General features: G+C 43.4%; 1 protein-coding gene across 9 annotated transcripts in view; it reads left to right on the top strand.

Annotated features, from left to right (window-relative positions):
• The window catches only part of PIGM (phosphatidylinositol glycan anchor biosynthesis class M), a 313826-nt gene that overhangs the window by 248390 nt on the left and 43075 nt on the right, over window positions 1–22361 (top strand). For all 9 annotated transcript variants that reach the window (XM_077491881.1, XM_077491877.1, XM_077491876.1 and 6 more), the window contains one exon: window positions 16822–17080. In XM_077491881.1, the coding sequence (XP_077348007.1) occupies window positions 16822–17080 (259 nt within the window). The remainder of the gene's footprint in view (window positions 1–16821; window positions 17081–22361) is intronic.

The raw sequence follows: 22361 nt of genomic DNA, 5'->3' as shown, positions 1-22361 counted from the left end.
TAACCCCTGCTAGTGGCCAGATAAAGGGTTAAAAGCGCCCACAAAACGTTGCTGCCAATAGCGCTTTTCAGGCGTTTTACAGGAGCTTCCCATTGATTTCAATGGGAATGGGCGCTTTAGGAGCGTTGTATTCACCGCTCCAAAAGCACTGCAAAGAAGCTGGTTGCAGGACTTTTTTTTGACGCCCTGCCAGCGCAGCTCCTCAGTGTGAAAGCACTGCAGGCTTTTACATTTGGATTGCAGTTGCAGCTTCTTTCAAGCATTTTACAGGCGATTTTTTTTAACGCTAAAGCTCCTGAAAAATGCCCGAAAAACTAGTGTGAAAGCGGTCTAAGCGATCTTTCCAGTTAGGTATCTCAATCATCTCTGATTGAATTGAAAAAGGTCCGGTAATTGCTTAGGATCGTATAAGAAAAAAGTAAGTCCCTCTTTTTGATTGTTAGAGAAATTGGGTATCCCCACCGATATGTTGCCCCCTAGTAGCAGGTGGTCTCAGCAGTCATCGTCTGTCTTTCGTCTGTTGGCAGAGATCTGAATAAATTTGTATTTCCTGTTTATCAAACTCCACTGGACTCTTACACCATGCTGCTCTTATTATCTCTTCCTTGGTTTTATAAAAATGTACTCTACAGAGGACATCCCTGGGAGCTTTCTGACCGTTTTTCTGGAACATATGGATCCTATGCACACGATCAAGCTCGATCTGCGTGTCAGGGGGATTATCTAGTAGTTCATTAAAAATTTTCAGTAATACTCCTCTTAACTCTGCGACTGTCACCTTTTCAGTGATACCTTTTATTCGCAAATTGTTTCTTCTACTTCTATTTTCAGATTCCTCGAATTGTAGCTGCAGAGTAGCCATTCTCTGATACTGTTCCTTATATTTTTTCTCTAACTCCTCTATCCGCATTTCAGCATTATTTTGGGATAGTTGACAATTATGTAACTTATGGTCTATTGCCTCTATTTTCATCCTTACCTCAACCACTTCCTCCTTTAGTGGGCCCAGCAGGTTACACATTAGTATCTGTATATCCTCCTTTGTAGGGAGAGCTTAGATCAGTTGTCTAAGACCCTGCTCCCCTCCTGCTTCTCTTAGATCTGCACCCACTACAGCTGTATGACATGTCTGATAATCTGTTTCAGACATCTTTTGGGATGAGGCAGGGAATGTCTCTAAAGCCCCATACACACTATCAGATTGTCTGCTGAGTTTTTCCTTCAGATTTACCAAAACCATGTAGTAGAAGGGCCTGCCTGATTGCATACACATTGAAACTCCTAAGGTTTGACCTCATATTATATGGTTTTGGTAAATCTGAAGGAAAAACTCAGCAGACAATCTGATAGTGTGTACGGGGCTTAATAGTGGTATTAGAACTGACCTTTCACTTTCACTTTCGTTTTGGGCCGGCCGTCCGTCCTCCTCTTGTGCTCCTCACCATCCGCGCAGATATAGATTTAACAGTCTCCACTGTATCCTGGAGTTGCTTGGCCTTAATGACGGTATGCGGAGCGGTATGCAGAGCGCTCTGTGGGGCTATAGCAGCATTAGCAATATTAGCGGTACCAGCCATCTTATCCCCCACCTTCTCCGCTGCACCCCCTCTGCACTTTATCAGGTACCTCGTGATATGTGAGCGGACGGTTGTATTTGACAGTCTTATCTTCCACCCACGGCCCGGCATGTGCTACAGCTTCCTCCGGTCAAGCCACTGCATGGAGAGCGCCGTTGCGAGCACAGCCACCGCTCACTAGAGCCTTACTCCTCCATGCTCAGTACGCACCCCCCGGAAATGGAAGTCCCTGTGTGTCTGACCCCAGAAAAATATTCTGTGGAAAGAATCCTGACCTTTCTACAATCAGTCCTGGAGCCCTGAATATCATCACAGGGAAATCTTGGCCTTTAAAATCTAGTTCCAAAAACAATTTGCCTCCCATTTATTGATTTAGGACTTTTGTACGAGGTGTCTTCCTTTGTGTGGCTTCCCTTGTGCAACCACTTGTGACTTCATGGAAATGCAGTCTGGGTCTGTGGGCCTTTGAACCTATCAGGAAAATTGCCCTTTTCCCTCTCACTCATAAAAGTTGCTTTCATGTTGCCATCCACTGTGATCTGGCAGCCCTATGACAGACTCGTTCTGGTCTTACAAAGACAAGATGGTGTTGATGCCTAGAGCCTCCTTCCTTCCTAAGGTAGTTTAGGCCCTCCATCTCAACCAGGACATTGTTATTCTGTCTCTCTGCCCAGGTTTGGTGCACCAAAAGGAAGTTTCTCTTCACTGAATGTAGTTTGTGCTGTGCAGGTTTTTCTCTCAGCTACTATTTCCATTAGAAACTTACATTAGAAGACTTTCTGTAATTTTTGACGGTCCTCGTAAAGGGGTGAAACCAGGTTCTCCATACAATTTTTCTTCATTTGTTGGTGGCTCAGACAGATCATCATACAAGCGTATGGTCTAAAGGACAATATTCCACGGTATCCTGCCAAAGCACACCTAACTAGGTCTGCATCTTGGGCTTTTTTGGCATTAGGCATCTGTATATCCGCTGGTCTTCTGTTCACGTTTTCTTAGTTTTACCAGTTAGGTGATGGTCAAGACTCATTTGATGCCAAATTTGAATGTAAGGTCCTTCAGACAGCTCTTTGAGCTGCAGGCTACTCCCAGTTCTGTTTTATGTGGACCTGTTGGGTAGTGCCCATCCCCCAGTTATACTACTTTTGGACATCCCATTTGTCTCTGAATATTTTACAAAAAAATCAGCTTTGTTAGTTTTTATTAAGTGACACAGGTCACACTGCACTGTGTTCATCTACCCGTAATACTGCTTTTCACAAAACTGAAGCATGCTGGACGTGGAAGGGGTAATACCTAGCTGACCATGTTATTTTGTTTGCCAGTGCCAGAATCCTCCTGTAGGTGACACTATAACCCAATTGTCTCACAATAACTGAATCCTGTGTGCCTTAATGAACTCCAGGAAACAGATTTTACAATAAACACAAAATTCTTTTTCACTTTTTTTTTGGTGTATAATCTCTGTTTATAATGCAATCAAAGGGCGTGAGCAAAAAGGATAACTTGCCTATCTTGGCGCAACCCTAAATGCACAGAAAGCAGTGCCTTGCAGGTGCCAGTGCTGTACAAATGCATATTTCTGATTTACAGATCAACATATGGGGGTGATTTACTAAGACGAATGTGCTGTGCCGGTTCACACCTTAATCGGTGCGCTGGAAAAGTCATTAACCGAACATGCGAACCGGCGCATTTTGAAGCGCAAAATGATAATAAATATTAAACTGCAATTCTCGCTAGGGTAACTGCGGTTTTCTCATTGATAATACTGCACACCCAATACAGTTGGTTAATTTCATCTCATTGGATGTGTCTTGTTAGGCAATTAGTAGGTGTTCTCAGTTAATTAACCCTTTTGATGTCAATCTCATTCCTATTACTTCTAATACAGTATATCTTTGAAATGTTTTTTTTTTTCTTTTTTTTACCCAAATCTTTCAATACATTACAAAGAACAGAGAAGTGTTTCTAAACCCAATAAATTTATATTTTCAGATCTTGATCTTTAAAGTTGACTAGATTTAGTGCAAGAGCCTGTTTGATTTCCTATAATTTGAATTAATTCAAGTACGTCTTCCTATTACCTATTTTGCTGAAATATTGAGTTGTACAGAGATTGGCCAATCAGATTGCATAGCTCATGACCATCTTAAATGCCAGATTTGGAATGTAGATGTGCCATGACCCACTTGTGTTTCCCTAACCATATTTCTTGGGCATTATACAAGGCACATGAGAAACTGCCTTTTTCAAGACATTCTAGAGTGATCAGGAATTTTCAAACTACAGCTCTCCAGCTGTTGTGGAACTACACATCCCATGAGGCATTGTAAAACTCCGACATTCACAGACATGACTAGGCATGATGGGAATTGTAGTTCCTGAACAACTGGAGGGCCGTAGTTTGAAGACCCCTGTGCTAGACCATTATTATGCCTCCAGAATTGGGAGTGTGGCATCTACCCAACTTCTTTCTGCTGGTGGACACAAGAACCTACATGTATAGATATATATTTGAGCAGCACAGTGGTATAGTTGTTAGTACTTTCACCTAGCAGCAAAAAGGATCACAGGTTCAAATCCCGCCCGCGACACTGTCTTCCTGGAGTTTGCATGTTCTTCCCCGTGCCTGCGTGGGTTTCCTGCAGGTACACCGGTTTCCTCCCACACTCTAAAAACATGCTGGTAGGTAAATTGGATCCTGTCTAAATTGGCCCTAATATGTATGAATGTGTGTTGGGGACCCACACAAACACCACCCCATGTTAAAAAACAAAACAAAAACTATATTGTTAATTCATCTCTTCCTCAGAAAACAGTGAGCGGGACATGGTGGTGGGAAGAAATCAGCAGCAGTACAAGCAACTTCCTGTAGGGGCATGATGTCATTCCTGTGTGCTGGCCACCGCTTCCAGGAACCAGATATGCACCACGGGCAGATACCTCCATGCACACAGCATTTTCGCATCTCACATACACAGCGGTCACGCTTCTAGATGCATCTAGCTGCAGGGACCCAATTTTTTGTGAAATGCAGATGCAGACTTCCAGGACTGGAATATCAAATGTTTCTAGTGAAAGACAACAGGTGTTTTCTATTAAACAAATGGGCCATTGACGTGCATCAAAGTTGAACTTAGAAATGGGTTTTTGCAAAGTTAAAGTTGTAAACGCTCCGCCACAACTTTGTCCCATGTAAATCAGCATAAAAAAACCCCAATGAACACTGCTTGTAGAAATCTCTTTACTTGCTTTGTATTGTTGTAATCATTTTTGTTCTTTAGAATGAAGTCACTGAGCATGCCCAGATCTCTCCTGATTTATGGCACACGCTGTGTACTTTGTCTATCTATTATCAGGACTTCCTAAGGCACACAACACTAAAATCCCAGGAGACTGAGAGCTTCCTCCTACACCCCATGTGACCATGTGACATCACATGCAGGGCATGGGACAGCATTAGTGCAGTCTTATCAGCTGAAACTGATAAGACTGACAAAGGCAAACACTAGATAATCGGCACAAGTAAATACTATGAAATAAAACAAGCTATGAACAGGGAAGCAGGGTTGCCATAGAAATGTTGGATTGGGAAGGAGGCTTGGTTAACAGTATAGGAAGTGCTCAATGTAAGGGCTGAATTACACTCTACTGTGGACTCAGAAAACAATACTTAAGATGGCGCTGCCTAACCCCTGGAAACAAGTTTTTTTAAACTTTTTTTAAACAGTAAGTAATATGCGATTTGTGCTGGATTACAGTGGCTAGTTTGATAATTACTTATTATAATGGACTAAATGAAAAGAAGCATCAGAGTGGGAGAGTTTACTTCCTCTTTAAACTAAATGAAATCCTTTCTTTTTTTTGCTTGGAGATAGAGTGCAGAGGGATTAGAAGTCTTGTCAGTTTTTGGGGATGTCTGCACCCCTAATAGGGTGACGACACCTCCCAAATGTTGCCACTTTCTTCTTCAGATTTATTTACTTCCTGTCACATAGCCAAACAGCAAGTGAGGGTAAAAGCCTACCAATGTCTTTCCTTGGGGACACACAGGTCAATCTAAATAGCTTCCCCATTAGGTAAATATCACTCTAGTATTTTGCTCTCTACACCCCAAATTATTGGGTATCTTGGACTTTGGGGTTTGTTTACTAAAGGAAAATCCACTTTGCACTACAAGTGCACTTGGAAGTGTAGTTGCTGGAGATCTGAAAGTGACATGCAAGGAAAATAAAAAAACAGCATCTTTGCTTCTACATGATTGGATGGTAAAATTACCAGTGCTTTCTCTCAGATTTATAGCAAGTACACTTGTATTGCAGAGTGGATTTGCCTTTAATAAACCCAAAAATACCTGATAATGTGGGGTGTACACAACAAAGTGCTAGAGTGCAATTTGCCTAATGGGGACACTAGTTAGATTGACCTGTGTGTCCCCAAGGAAAGACATTGGTAGGGTTTTACCCTCACTTCCCATTTGACAGGAAGTGAAGCCAATTTTAAGAAAAGGGACGCAAAGCCCAACCTAAAAAATTCAAGCAGGGGTTCTAACACCCGCCTGGTTTCCCTCAAATGCCCACAATTAACAGGCCATGTTTGCAGGTTTTCCTTCATCTTGCCCAGGTGCTTTCAATCACAGTCAATGGCTTTGTATTTTGGACAGCTATTTTAGCTAAGATAAATTCCCAAAACATGTCTTGTCGTGGGTACTTGAGGACTGAGGCTGAGAACCCCTGTACTAAAATGGAAAATTGAATACTTACTGCTCTGTCCTTTTCCTTTCCTGATGACTATCCGTGGCAGCATACACACAATCCATGCATATGCTACCATGAAGGCACCACGAAAGTAACTTTTAGACAAATCACACCTTTTTTTGTTTTGCCATGCCACTCAGCCTAGTTGAACTGCAGCTGGCAAATCTGTTGCATGAAAATTAACAAAACACATAAAATATAGTAATTTGTTGCAAATTTTATTGGTCAACAAAAAAGAACTTGGAAAAGAGCAAGGAAAGCAAAAAAAACACATGTATGTTAATTTGAGCCACACACACAATCTTACTGCTTTTCAGTGCAAGGTAAAGAATGCTATTTGCAAGCTTTATATAACATAGGTTTCCATGCTAATGAGGCAATTGAAAACACATGCACAGTCCATGAAACACACAAAAATGCAAGTTCGCCCAATGTAGAGACAGAACTTTAAAGTGGGTACACCTGTTAAGGATGTCCTTAAATTACTAACCCAAATAAACACACTCTTTGAGTGTGTGTTAACATGCCCCAAAACATCAAAGTGCTGTTCACACACGAAAAGAAGAAAAAAAAAAAGCAAAGTCCCTGAGCATGTCCGGATCAACCCAAATGCAGCTAGCACAAAATTAGCCACCCCTCGTCCAAAATTAAGCACATCATCCAGCATGCTACAAAATTACAGATGGGACCTAACATGGGCAAAATTTATACAACAAATACCATTGCAGTCTATGGGAACTGACTTAATTTTGCTAGTCCCCACTTGGCTGGCTTATCTTATAGTTATTGGCCTTAAAATGGGGGCCCAGGGCCCTACCTAAGGGACATATAGCAATGTCACCAATTTGGACAACATCAAAAGCAAAACAAGAAGTGCCTTTAAAAATGGGGAGGGGGGGGGACGTTACTCTGTCTGTAAAGTGTCGCATCTGTAGCACGTATGCAAAATGCTGCTTCAAAGATTTACGGCTTTAGAGAAAAGTTACAAATCTACCTTGCAGCTGCAAGATTTTAATACCAAAAAAAAATAAAAATAGCCTGCCCCAATACATACAAGGTCATTTGGGTCTGTTAAGGCTTAAAATGAGAACCCCCATGTGAAAAATCCCACCCCAAATGAAAAAAAATATTGTGCCTTTTCCAAACACTAACAAACCCCTAGCCAAACACAAAGCAAGCTAGCCCATGGAAATCCAAGGGGTTAGAGGGGGAGACAAGCATTGTAGAATGGAGTGTGAAGTTCCCCTTTAAAAGCAAAAGTTAGTCCAAAGAAATCATATGCATTAGAAGGGGAAAACAAGAGCATTGGAGAATGTAGTGTGGTGTTCCCCTTTAAAGGCAAAAGTTAGCCCATGGAAATCCAAGGGATTAGCGGGGGGAGACGAGAGCATTGGAGAATGGAGTGTAAAGTTGCCCTTTAAAAGCAAAAGCTAGCCCAAGGAATTCGTATGCATTAGAGGGGAAGGTTAAATGTCTGTTTAGGAGGAGCTAGAGCAGGGGTCTCAAACTGGCGACCCTCCAGCTGTTGCGGAACTACAAGTCCCATCATTCCTCAGCCTATAGGAGTCATGCTTGTAACTGTCAGCCTTGCAATGCCTGATGGGAAGTGTAGTTCTGCAAAAGCTGGAGGGCCGCCAGTTTGAGACCTCTGAGCTAGAGAATAGGGAGAAACAAGAGCATTGGAGTGTGGAGTTCCCCTTTTAAAGGCAAAAGTTAGCCCATAGAAATCCAAGGGATTAGAGGGGGGAGACGAGCATTGGGAATGGAGTGTGAAGTTCTCCTTTAAAAGCAAAAGCTAGCCCAAGGAAATTGTATGCATTAGAGGGGAAGGTTAAATGCCCTTTTAGGAGGAGCTAGAGGAGCGAGAGTCTTTTTTACATGATTTTAACAAGGTGCATGTCACATGTTGGCAACGTAACATGCTAACATGACATGTGTGCAAATTTTCTTAAAAAAAAAAAAATACATAAAGGTGAACCAGCGTAAAAAAAAGTAAACTTTAGAGGTCCTTCAACCCACGCAATTGCATTTACGTTGCTCGACATTTACTAAGCTTTTGGCTGCGCAGTGAAAAAATGCATTTGAACAAGCACAAGACCCGCTTGTGCATGCGCAGTGCTTACATTGATCTCACACAGTTCTAAACGTACTTGCAGGCACAGCAGGCTTTCTCATTCTATTTTGGGATCATTTGTTACCTGGGCAGTTGTTACTAAACTTCCACACATCGCCCCATAATATTGGCACCACCATCTTCTGTCAATATTGAATGGAAGATGCCGTTCGCCATGTCCATAGTGCGCCGAGATTGCTATAGTAAATGGGGGATTTGCGCTCTTTTCCCAGCGCACCATTTCAAAATTTGAAAATGTGTGTTGCGCCCTCGCCGTGCGCCTCTACTGAAGGCACATGGCTTTCGTAAATCAGCCTTATAGTCTCTGATGCCACTAAAATGACAAGAAATTGCTTTAAAGGGCATTTCAGTTTTCTCATAGATCCAACAAGTGCAACTGAACTGTCTGCTCGAGAGACTTGTCAACATAGCCCAGAGTATCCAGAAAATTAAAGCATAAAAAAGTAGGGGGAAATGAAGAGAAACGCTACATCACAAAATTTAGAACTGCCCTACAAGGATCTGCCATTTCTAACAACTGCATAATAATGTTCATAGAGGAACAGAACGCTTCCTCGTCAACATTTAAAATCTTTATATGTTCATAAACTGCGCTGGTAGACAAGTGGTTAAAATCCATCCTGGGAGGCAACCATGCCCCCTTCCATAAATACAGTATACAGTGTGAATCCCTAAGAAAAAATCTAAACCGGATTTAAACTACTTAAGGAGCAAGCCTATTTCTGACATTTGTTGTTTAAAAGTTAAACTAAGTATTTTTTGCTAGAAAATTCCTGGGAAACCCCAAACATTATATTATTTTAGCAGAGACCCTAGAGAATAGAATGGTGATCTTTGCAATACTTTGTCACGCCATATTTGCTCAGTGCTCAAGCGCAATTGAAAATAAGAAAACTGTAAACAAAAATTTGTATAATTTGAAAGATAATGTTATGCTGAGTAAATTGATACCTTACATGACATGCTTTAAAATTGTGCATGCTCATGGAATGGCGACAAACTACAGTATTTAAAAATCTCCATAGGCGACACTTTACATTTTTTTACAGGTTACCTGTTTAGACGATATACTGCTAGAATTATTTCTCTTGCGCTAACGATCGTGGCAATACCTCACATGTGTGAGGTATTGCCACGATCAATGTGGCAATACCGCTTATATATGTGGGCGCAATTTGCATATGTGCTTTAATTTTGTTTCTTTTTATACTTTTTATTTTTACACTGTCCCTTTAAAAAATAATGTTTTTAATCACTTTTATTCCTATTACAAGGAATGTAAACATCCTTGTAATAGAAATAAGCAGGACAGGGCCTCTTTAACCACTACAGCCCCGGACCAATAAACACCTTAAGGATCAGAGGTCTTTTTCCAATTTCGCACTGCGCTGCTTTAACTGGTAATTGCGCGGTCATGCAATATTGCACCCAAACGAAATTTGCGTCCTTTTCTTCCTACAAATAGAGCTTTCTTTTGATGGTATTTGATTGCCTCTGCAATTTTTATTTTTTGCGATATAAATGGAAAAAGAGCGAAAATTTTGAAAAAAAAAAGATATTTTCTTCTTTTTGTTATAAGAAAAATCGAATAAACTAAATTTTAGTCATACATTGAGGGCAAAATTTATTCAGCCACATGTCTTTAGTAAAAAAAATGTCAATAGGCGTATATTTTTTGGTTTGCGCAAAAGTTATAGCATACATACATTTTCTGGAATTTACACAGCTTTTAATTTATGACTGCCTATCTCATTTCTTGAGGTGCTAAAATGGCAGGGCAGTACAAACCCCCCCCAAATGACCCCATTTTGGAAAGTAGACACCCCAAGGAAATTGCTGATGGGTATGTTGAGCCCATTGAATATTTATTTTTTTTGTCCTAAGGGATTGAATAATGACAAAAAAAAAAAAAAAATGTTTACAAAAAGTTGTCACTAAATGATATATTGCTCACACATGCCATGGTTATATGTGGAATTGCACCCCAAAATATATTCCGCTACTTCTCCCGAGTATGGGGATACCACATGTGTGGGACTTTTTGGGAGTCTAGTCGCGCATGGCACCCCGAAAACCAATCACCACCTTCAGAATTTCTAAGGGTGCAAATTTTTGATTTCACTCCTCACTACCTATCACAGTTTCGAAGGCCATAAAATGCCAAAATAGCACAAAACCCCCCAAAATGACCCCATTTTGGAAAGTAGACACCCCAAGCTATTTACTGAGAGGCATGTTGAGTCCATGGAATATTTAATATTTTGCCCCAAGTTGCAGGAATATTAAATTTTTTTTTTTTTTTGCACAAAGTTGTCACTAAATGATATATTGCTCACACATGCTATGGGCATATGTGAAATGACACCCCAAAATACATTCTGCTGCTTCTCCTGAGTACAGGGATACCACATGTGTGGGACTTTTTGGGAGCCTAGCCGCGTACGGGACCCCGAAATCCAAGCACCGCCTTCAGGATTTCTAAGGGCATACATTTCTTATTTTACTCCTCACTACCTATCACTACCTATCACAGTTTTGAAGGCCATAAAATGCCAAGATGGCACAAAACCCCCCCAAATGACCCCATTTTGGAAAGTAGACACCCCAAGCTATTTGCTGAGGGCCATATTGAGACCATTGAATATTTTTTTTTTGTCCCAAGGGATTGAATAATGACAAAAAATAAAAAAATAATTTTTTTTTACAAAAAGTTGTCACTAAATGATATATTGCTCACACATGCTATGGGCATAAGTCAAATTACACCCCAAAATAAATTCTGCTGCTTCTCCCGAGTACGGGGATACCACATGTGGGGGACTTTTTGGGAGCCTAGCCACGTACGGGACCCCGAAAACCAAGCACTGCCTTCCGGATTTAAATATAAAATGCTACCAAAAAAAACTGTTAGCGATCGCAGGGATCAGGCCTGACTCTGCGATCGCTGCAGTTATGTGTTTAGTGTTTTGTAAGTGACAGTGATCGATCGATACTGCACTTTGGTGGGCTGGGCAGAGGGGCAAAACGCAGGTGCTAGCAGGTATCTGGGCTGATCCCGCTAACAATGCGTTTTTTTGGAACCCTGAACTGCTGGGGACGCTAGTATAGCTCTGATCAGATCAGATATTGATCTGTTCAGATTCTATACCACTACAGGAGGTTTATGCTTTGCGTGTGGGTGTTAGCGGTACTGGCACTAACCTAGCGCTGCTTGGGTCGACGCAGACCCTGACCCTAAAACCTAATTGATATCACCCGCCGATCAGGGGGTTAAACCTTTATTGGGTAATAAATGGTGGGTGCCCTGATGCTATAAAAAGCAAACTAACCAGAGTCACCCGTAACACTTATACGGTGATCAGTGGTGAAAGGGTTAACTAGGGGCAATCAGGGGGTTCAAATTTTTATTAGGTAGTATATGGGGGTCCCTGGCGCTATATAAAAACCTAACGGGGAACCTAAATAACTAACTGGCTAACCAGCGTCACCAGTGACACTTATACTGTGATCGCTAGTGAAAGGGTTAACTAGGGGCAATCAGGGGGTTAAAACCGTTATTGGGTAGTATATAGGGGTACCTAACGCTATAAAAACCTGGCGGTGAACCTAAAAAAAAAAACTAGCTACCTAGCGACACTAGCGACACTAATGCAGCGATCAGAAAAATTATCGCTTAGTGACACTGGCAAAAGGGGGTGAAAGGGTTAACTAGGGGCAATCAGGGGGTTAAAACCATTATGTGGTAGTATATCGGGGTACCTATCGCTATAAAAACCTGGCGGTGAACCTAAAAAAATAACTAGCTACCTAGCGACAGTAGCGACACTAATGCAGCGATCAGAAAAATTATCGCTTAGTGACACTGGCAAAAGGGGGTGAAAGGGTTAACTAGGGGCAATCAGGGGGTTAAAACCATTATTGGGTAGTATATCGGGGTACCTAGCGCTATAAAAACCTGGCTGTGAACCTAAAAAAATAACTAGCTACCTAGCGACACTAATGCAGCGATCAGAAAAATGATCGCTTAGTGACAGTGGCAAAAGGGGGTGAAAGGGTTAACTAGGGGCAATCAGGGGGTTAAAACCATTATGTGGTAGTATATCGGGGTACCTATCGCTATAAAAACCTGGCGGTGAACCTAAAAAAATAACTAGCTACCTAGCGACAGTAGCGACACTAATGCAGCGATCAGAAAAATTATCGCTTAGTGACACTGGCAAAAGGGGGTGAAAGGGTTAACTAGGGGCAATCAGGGGGTTAAAACCATTATTGGGTAGTATATCGGGGTACCTAGCACTATAAAAACCTGGCGGTGAACCTAAAAAAATAACTAGCTACCTAGCGACAGTAGCGACACTAATGCAGCGATCAGAAAAATGATCGCGTAGTGACACTGGCAAAAGGGGGTGAAAGGGTTAACTAGGGGCAATCAGTGGGTTAAAACCATTATTGGGTAGTATATCGGGGTACCTAGCGCTATAAAAACCTGGCGGTGAACCTAAAAAAATAACTAGCTACCTAGTTCATTTTTGATGTCTTATTTTGAGTTTCAAGTGGCCGAAGGCACAGAACCCAGAAGGAAGACCGGGTGAAGATGGAAGTGCCCTGGCCCCGCCAGATTGATCACAGCACAGCACTGAAGGGCTCAGTCTGACAATTTAAGTGTACCCTAATATGCTAATATGCTGGACATACTTGTACATTATGGAATAACCTACCCCAGGGCCTCTAAAAAGTAGTAATGTTAGAAGAGTTTACTACCGCTTTAATCACAGGAGCCTCTCATGGGGCCCCCTACTGACCCTGTGGTCCTTGGGCAGTACCTAAGTGCATAGTTGTCAACATTTCAAAAATATTTTCAGGGACGCTTTTTTTACAAGTGCTATATTTAGAGTAGCTGACATCCCCTATGTTCCACTATACATCACAATAGTAATTACAAAATTAAAGTACTAATAAGGGCAGAACAAATATGAGGACTGTGAGATTTCCTTTAGTTGAACTAACAAAAGTCTGCCCATTCTAGAGTTGGTAACATTGAGGATATTCAGTATAATTTTAAAGAACAGTTTTTGTGGCTAAGAGGCATAGGGGAGGAGTATGGATGGTATAAAAGTGGGAAGTATGTGCAGGTGAGGGAGAGGAATGTGGAGGGTCTAACATTGGGCACTATGTACAGGAGAGGCGTGTGGAGGGTATGGCAGAAGGCACTATGTACAGGAGAGGAGTGTGAAGGGTATGACAGTGGGCAGTATCACAGCAGAGGAGTGTAGAGGGTATGACATTGGGCACTATGTATAAGAGAAGAGTGTGGAGGGTATGGCAGTGGACACTATGTATAGGAGAGAAGTGTTGGAGGTATGACAGTGGGCACTATGTATAGGAGAGGAGTGTGGAGGGTATGACAGTGAGTAGTATGTACAGGAGAGGAGTGTGGAGGGTATGACGGTGGGCACTATGTACAGGAGAGAAGTGTATGACAGTGGGCACTATGTACAGGAGAGGAGTGTGTAGGATATGACAGCGGGCGTTATGTATAGGAGAGAAGTGTGGAGGGTATGACAGTGAGCAGTATGTACAGGAGAGAAGTGTGGAGAGTATGACAGTGGGCACTATGTATAGGAGAGAAGTATGGAGAGTATGACAGTGGGCACTATTTATAGGAGAGGAGGATGAAGTAATCTGGGAAGGAAAAATTTAAAGGTTTGTGGAAGGATGTTTAGGGACTGCGTGGTGGTTAAGCGGGCCATACATGGATTGAAATTACACCAATTAAGCAGAGACCAGCCATAGTCGATCTATGTATGGGCTAGATGGTTTTACACAAGTCAACCTATTAACCGACTTGAGTACAACCAGCCTGTTGGGTTTTCCCCAAAACAATCAGTGCTGCCAGCTATAGTTAGCAACACTAATCATTGTATTCACTGGCAGAACACAATAACACTGCGGGAGTGATTGCCCCATTCACAGGTCAGCAAGTGAGAGGGTGTGTGGGGACAGGCTGGGGAGAGATACTAGTCAGTCCCTGGGTAGGCACTGGTTAGTATCAGAGCCAGATACACACAGGTTACATACGCCACGATCATTAGAGTGAGAGCAATAATTCTAGCACTAGACCTCCTCTGTAACTCTAAACACGTAACCTGTAAAAAAATGTAAAGCATCGCTTAGTACACAACAAAAAATCGTGCTAACTTTAGTGTTTTCTTTCCAAAAAAAAAAACGTTTGAAAAATTGCTGTGCAAATATCGTGTTACATAAAAAGTTGCAAAGACCACCATTTTATTCCATAGGGTGTCTGCTAAAACAATATATAATGCTTGAGGGTTCTGAGTAGTTTTCTAGCATAAAAAAAAATGATGATTTTTACATGTAGGAGAGAAGTCTCAGAATGGGCCTGGGTGGCAAGGGGTTAATTATCATAAGTAATATACAAATAATTATTATAAGCACTGTGAGTTCATCCTCTCGGTCTGCTGCAGAGTGTTCCAGCTTGTATTTAAACTGGACGCTCTGTATGTAACTTCTGACAGGCTGCGCAAGCAGCCCTGTATCTCCGGAACCATAGATGATAGCAGCCCCATATTTTAACCAGTGCTGGAGTGGGTCTTTAGCTACCTATCCCCCAAATGTGGGGTCTCTGTTACTCCTGATCGCCAAGATACAATCCTAGAAGTCGATCTTTTTTTTGGGGGGGGGGGGGGGCAAATGGGCCTATCTTGAGAAAGGGGCCTGGAGCTGCAGCTCCAATAGCCCCTATATTAATCTGGCCCTGCGGTACAGTATTTCACAAATGTTTTAACATTGTAGGGTGGTGTACTAATGGGTGATTTTTTTTTGCTTGTTCTGCTTGAATTCTTTGTTTACCCTACTCAAGAAATGCAAGGTCCTCCGTCACCCCTCTGCTACAACCATGTTCTCTGCTGCTTCTCTTGGGCCCCACATCTGGCCCTCTGCAGGTTAATGCGATAATGTGCTAGTATTCACTGAATACTAGCACATTTTGAAAGACTTCTCTAAAAGATTGGTCAAAATATATGAACCACTCTACAGAGTGCTCCTGGGCAGGAAATCCTCTAATAATGTTACACAAAAACACACTTTCCTTAAAAACGGAGCCCTCCAGCAGAACGCTGTCACCACTGCAGGCACTTCTATCTTTGTCTGGTCTTCCTTCCAGGTTTGCCTTCTGTGGTCATTTGAATGGCTGGGCCACAATGATTTCACTCCAGCACATGCGCACTAGAGCACTCTTTGCACCCACAGGTAATACAAAAAGGAGAAATCAACCAGCAATTACAAATAACCACTACCACATCCTAACTATATAGGATCAATGGAAAAAGAGAACGTGCCCCAAGGGACTTTTATGGGTGGGGTTAATGATATAGTCAGTACAAAAAGTATATCAAAAATACAATTTTGATTGGTGCATTATAATAATAAAACAAATAATACAAGGAAAAACAGCAAATTATATGCAGACACTCTTATAAGGTGTACATGGAAGAAGCCAAAGATTCTTCGGCAGGGCGGAGCAGTGGTGTAGTGTTTAGCACTCTCACCTAGCAGTAAAAAGGGTCGCTGGTTTGAATCCCAACCACGACACTACCTGCCTGGAGTTTGCATGTTCTCCCTGTGCTTGCGTGGGTTTCCTCCGGGTTCTCCAGTTTCCTCCCACACTCCAAAGACATGCAGGTAGGTTAATTGGTTTCTGTCCCAAATTGGCCCTAGTATATGAATGGGGACCTTGGATTGTGGGCTCCTTGAGGGTAGGGACTGATGTGAGTATGCAGTCTACAGGGATAGGGACAATTGTAGACACTCACTCAGGTTGAACTGGATGGACTGGTGTCTTTATTCAACCTTACTAACTATGTAACTATGTACAAATCTGGTCTAAATAATCAAAGCATTATCCAATATACTCCTGATGTCCAACATGTTTCGGATTAATATTTATATGTTTAATTCCTTCTTCAGGGATCACAAAGAGAAACTACAATATCTAACAAGCATGCAAAAATAGTATTAATTAAAAAAAAAAACACTCCATGTTCTGTTCATGCAGAGAGTGCTGCACATGCACCAATTATGTCATTGTCAATGCCACTTTCTACTAAACCGTGCAAGTTCAATCCATTTGAAAGGCCCCCTACACGTAAGAAGTTCTCATATCTGTAGGGTAAAGTCAAATTCATGACTTTAATACCAGTTTAATGCATTGCTCTGACTTATATTTGCTATAAACATTTTAATAACACTTAAGTTTTTTTGTTTTGTTTTTTGTTTTTTTAGCCTAAAACCCAAGAAGTTAATGTATTTTTCTTTTTTTCTTTTTTGATAGGTATGGTTGGGATTTTCTTGAGCACACTTATCTGTACCATTTGACACGAAGAGATATACGACACAATTTCTCCCCATACTTTTACATGTTGTACGTCAAAGCTGAAAGCGACTGGAGTGTCAGCCTGGGTCTTATGGCCTTTCTTCCTCAGATACTATTGCTCTGTGTGGTATCTGGAAAATATTATAAAGACCTACCATTCTGCTCCTTTCTCAATATCTCAATTTTTGTGAGCTTCAACAAAGTATGTACATCTCAGGTAACTAACACACCTCATCCATGTGGTACACATCAACAGGTATTGCAGTGCCTAAATCAGTTATTATTTAAGATCCAGAATCCCACTTCTCAGTCAAAGCCTGATCCTTATTAAAGGTTTGTTCTGGAAGGTGCCATCTGTTTATACCGTAGTTGAACTTCAGTAGATAAGACATAAATGAATGCAGCTCTGTGCTAATGCATCACAATTACATCATTGTTGGTGGACAAAACATGTAAGTATAATTTAACTTCAGCAGAAAATAAATGGGTCTTCTGCCCTGCCAATGAGAACTGTGCGCAGAGGGGTATATATCTCAGAACTGAATGGAAAGAAATACGAATTCTTTGGCAAGTAAAACAGCTGTATTAATTTGTTATTAATTTGTTTGCCTAGATTTCTTTAAAAGTGGTGCAGTTTTAACCAAATAATACTTTGTTTTTGTTCATTCTTTCTTCCATAATAGCTTTTCCTATGGCAATCATGTATATAATTTTTAGTATTTAGAAATCTGGTTTCAGTTTTATCTCTTGTAGCAGTTTAAAAACAAAACAACAAATGTTTAATATATGTTTGCATGATTGTGCTGAGAAAGAGGGGGAAAGTATATAAAACAAAATTCACCCAAAGCATTCCTTGGATGCAGCTGCTGTTCAGATGAAAATTTTCTGTCCAGTCCTTAATTTTTTTTAATTGAAGGATGTCAGGCAAGAGGGGACCGGCAAGACCACCTACAAAGTGAATATGACGAACCGGCTAAAAAGCTGCATATAGCCAGTTTTAGTCATGCTGGTTGCAACAGAAACAAAAATGCCTTAATATCTCCCCTCTTACAAAGGGTTACAAAACCTGGAGTGGATGTTTAAAACAATGAAAAAAACTGCTTTCTTTTGTCATCTTTCTGTGTATACTAGGAAAACCAAATCTGTTTCATCTTCTATGAAACACTTTATCTGGTTAGACATATCATTGAGTCGTGTTTTATAAGCCCCCCCCCCCCCCCAAGCTATAAACCATGATTTGATTGTGATAGCACTAAATTTAAAAACTTTTGAACATTTACTACAATATAATGTGTAGCACTGGAGTACCCATTTACAATTATTTTTTTTGAAGGGATTTTATATCCGCTGTCCCTTCTATGAGGGCTTCACGTTCCCCATATCTGCAAGTCTTTAGGTATTACATTCATTACAGTAGGGTAGGATATGCTTCAATACAGCATCTCAAGGTCAGTAAGCTGAACCCCCAATATTTCAGGGAAGGCCTGTACCAAGTAAAGGGAAAGGCCCTCGTGTAGAGTAGAAACTAGTGCCTCGGGTAGAGTAATAGGTAGAACTTTGGACTTAGCATAATTGATCTTAAAGTTGGATATCCTTCCAAAAAGCTGAAGTTCCGAGGGGGCGTGGCTTGTCCACATCGAGGATGGCTGCCTAATCTCTCTGCTCTGCACATCCCCCCAGAGGGTCAGACAACATTCGGGCACAATGTCAAAACAGAACGTAAACATGCCGCAGAAGCTGACAAACTTCTTCTCACCAGCTGAAGCCAGCCACGGCCAAGATGGAGCCAGCAACCCACACAGTCATGCAGCTCAGTTCCCTCCACACGCTGGCAGCGGCGGGTCACAACAATCTGGCTTTCCCTCACAAGTGGCAGCAAGCCCATTCTGTTCACTTCTGCCTCTCTAGTTAAATCCAAACCCAGGAGAGAGGATGACATCCCAGGGCAAAGCCTTAGCATACCCATCACTTTACCTCGTCCTGACATCCAGCACCCCTCAGCCATGGATAACTTCCCTGCCTCAGACTAGCCCATTTTTGAGCAGACAATGAGAATATGCTGATTTCCCTTAAACAGACACTGTACTTAGACCTCTCGGCTGCAGTATCCTCGCTGGCTAACGTGGTACAACACCAGGACCAGCGTCTTCATCATGTTGAAAACAAAATGTCTGCCCTCTTCACTGTGCACAATGACATGGTGGATGTATGCAAAGAACATGAAGATATGATGCAGGCAATCGACCTTAAACTGGCAGACCCCGAGGACTGTTCTCACAGAAATAACATTAAATTCCATAATGTACCTGAATTAGTACAACAACCAACCTGAGCTGGTACGATTCTTATAATCTCTGATGTGAATCGCTAATACCTGACTTGACTGACAGGGACCTGGAAATCGATAGTGCCCGTAGGCAGTGCCGATCCTGACCTCCCTGGGGCCCTAAGCAAAATACTACTTAAGGGGTCCCTCTACCTGACCCGTGAGCTATGTAAACCATTTGCCATTGCCACACACCTGACACTTCAGTGCTCCCAATACAATTTTCCCTCCTTTAAACAAAACTCTCAAAGAATAAGTACAACAATATAGAACAGAATGAGGTTCAAACAATATTTATTGAATACATCAAGGTCCCCAGAGATTGCCCACTTACATCAGGGTCCCCAGAGATCACCCACTTACATTAGGGTCCCCAGAGAGCCCCCCTTACATCAGGGCCCCCCGAGAGACCCCCTTACATCAGGGCCCCCCGAGAGCCCCCCTTACATCAGGGTCCCCAGAGAGCCCCCCCTTACATCAGGGTCCCCCGAGAGCTATCCCTTACATCAGGGTCCCCCGAGATCCCCCTTACATCAGGGTCCCCCGAGATCCCCCTTACATCAGGGTCCCCCGAGAGCCCCCCCCTTACATCAGGGTTCCCAAAGAGCCCCCCCTTACATCAGGGTCCCCAGAGAGCCCCCTTACATCAGGGTCCCCAGAGAGCATTCCCCCTTATATCAGGGTCCCCAGAGAGCCTTCCCTCTTACATCAGGGTCCCCAAAGAGCCCCCCTCTTACATCTGGGTCCCTAGAGAGCCCCCCTCTTACATCTGGGTCCCTAGAGAGCCCCCCTCTTACATCTGGGTCCCTAGAGAGCCCCCCTCTTACATCTGGGTCCCTAGAGAGCCCCCCTCTTACATTTGGGTCCCCAGAGAGCCCCCCCTTACATCAGGGTCCCCAAAGAGCCTTCCACCTTACATTAGTGTCCCCAAAGGGCCCCCTCCCTTACATCGGTGTCCCCAGAGGGCCCCCTCCCTTACATCAGTGTCCCCAGAGGGCCCCCTCCCTTACATCGGTGTCCCCAGAGGGCCCCCTCCCTTATATCAGTGTCCCCAGAGAGCCCCCCCGCTTATATCAGTGTCCCCAGAGAGCCCCCTCCCTTACATCAGTGTCCCCAGAGAGCCCCCTCCCTTACATTAGTGTCCCCAGAGGTCCCCCTCCCTTACATTAGTGTCCCCAGAGGTCCCCCTCCCTTATATCAGTGTCCCCAGAGGTCCCCCTCCCTTATATCAGTGTCCCCAGAGGTCCCCCTCCCTTATATCAGTGTCCCCAGAGGTCCCCCTCCCTTATATCAGTGTCCCCAGAGGCCCCCTTCCCTTATATCAGTGTCCCCAGAGGGCCCCCTCCTTACATTAGTGTCCCCAGAAAGCCCCCCTCTTACAGCAGGGTCCACAAACTGCTGACTCGCCCCCCCTTGCTTGCAGAGGTTCCCCTGTACCTGGCTGGTGGAGGTGGGAGGCGGCGATCGGCAGCTCTATGGTGTCCACAGGTAGGGGGATCTCCCTGGGGCTAGTAGTTCTATCTCCAGATGTATACAGTGGAGAGGGGCCTCTGACTCGGGCAACAGTGTTCAGCAGAGTGAAAGTGAAACTGATACCTGTCCCGGTCAGAGGCCCCTCCCGTCTCCTCTCCACTGTATACACTGTCACTGACACTCAAGAGAGTACTACAAGCCCCAGAGAAATCCCATCGCCCACACAGGCACCATAGAGCTGCCAATCGCCGCCTTCCACCTCCTCCCACCTCTCCCCACTGCACTCTAAACGGCCAGCCAGAGGTGTAGGGGGGATGCTGGGTCTTGGGTGGGCCCCCCCACACAGGGGCGGATCCAGAGCCTAGTTTCGGGAGGGCCACTGCCTGAAAATTATGCGGGCAATTTGTCGGGGCAGTGGCTGGTGTTGGCGCTTCAATCATCACAGCGCCATGGTTGATATGGTGTCAGGATGATTGAAACGCATTGTTTCTATTATTACATTGTAATATAAAATTAAGTTAAACTCACCATAATGCAGAATCAGTGGGAGCCCCAAGCGCGTCACGTGCTACCGTTGCCTGCCACCTGATGCAGCTTGTCACTTGCCACTGTTGGCTGACACCAAATGCGGATTGTCACTTGTCATGTCACTTGCCACATCCCCTGCCACGAGATGTTGATTGTCACTTGCCAATGCCGCCTGCCACAAGATGCGTATTGTCACTTGCCAATGTCGCCTGCCACAAGATGCAAATGGTCACTTGCCAATGTCGCCTGCCACAAGAAAGGCGAATTGTTACTTTCCAATGTTGCCCGCTACAAGATGCGGATTGTCACTTGCCAATGGCTGTGTCCCAAAGTGAGGGTGGGCATTGAGAGATAATGTAATCTCTCTGCTGGCCATGCTTGCACAGTGATGGCGGTGTTCTGTCAGAAACTGAGCTGTGGTGATGCAGGGTGAGAGATGTCAGAAAGCCGCTACTCATCAGAATATGCAACTGAGGTAATGTTGCATTGCGGACATCTTGGTACACCCCCACTTCTCAGCAGTAAGCCTAGAGTTAGAAGTCTGCAAGCGGACATCTTTATAAACCCACCAGAGTTTTGCTTTTCACAGTTATTTTTAACAGCAAACTACGCTTATTTTGTGAAATATAAGTTGAGTTTACTGTTAAAAATAACTGTGAAAAGCAAGACTCTGGTGGGTGTATAAAGATGACGACTTATAACACTAGGCTTACTGTGGACGAGTGTGGGAGTACCAAGATGGCTGCTACGCAACATGCCTTCAGTCACATATTCAGAAGGGGAGTGGCTTCCTGACAACACCTGCCTGCTCGCTTAGTCACACATCCGCCCGCTGGCATGATTGCTCACTCACCAATCTGCTCAGTCACCCACCGGCTCACCCACTCATTATTTTCTCGGGGGGGGGGGGTAATTGCCCTGTGTTGCCCCCCTGGATCCGCCCCTGCCCCCACAGTGGCAGGGCCCTACGCAGCTCTTGCACAGTCAGCGTATAGGGCGGATCGGCTCTGCCCATAGGCTCTCAAAACCACCTCACCTCTCAGCTGAGAAACCAAGGGATATACTAGCGTGCAAACAATTCTATAACGCAATGGAAAAAGTGATGTATGCCGCCAAGCGAGGCCCAAACCTCCCTGACCCCTTTACTTCTATTGCCCTGTATACCGATCTC

Source organism: Lithobates pipiens, unplaced genomic scaffold (assembly GCF_037356315.1).
Source record: "Lithobates pipiens isolate NorthernLeopardFrog02 unplaced genomic scaffold, aLitPip1_a1.2 Scaffold_19, whole genome shotgun sequence".
Taxonomy (NCBI): domain Eukaryota; kingdom Metazoa; phylum Chordata; class Amphibia; order Anura; family Ranidae; genus Lithobates; species Lithobates pipiens.
This window is presented reverse-complemented; position numbering and strand designations above follow the sequence as displayed.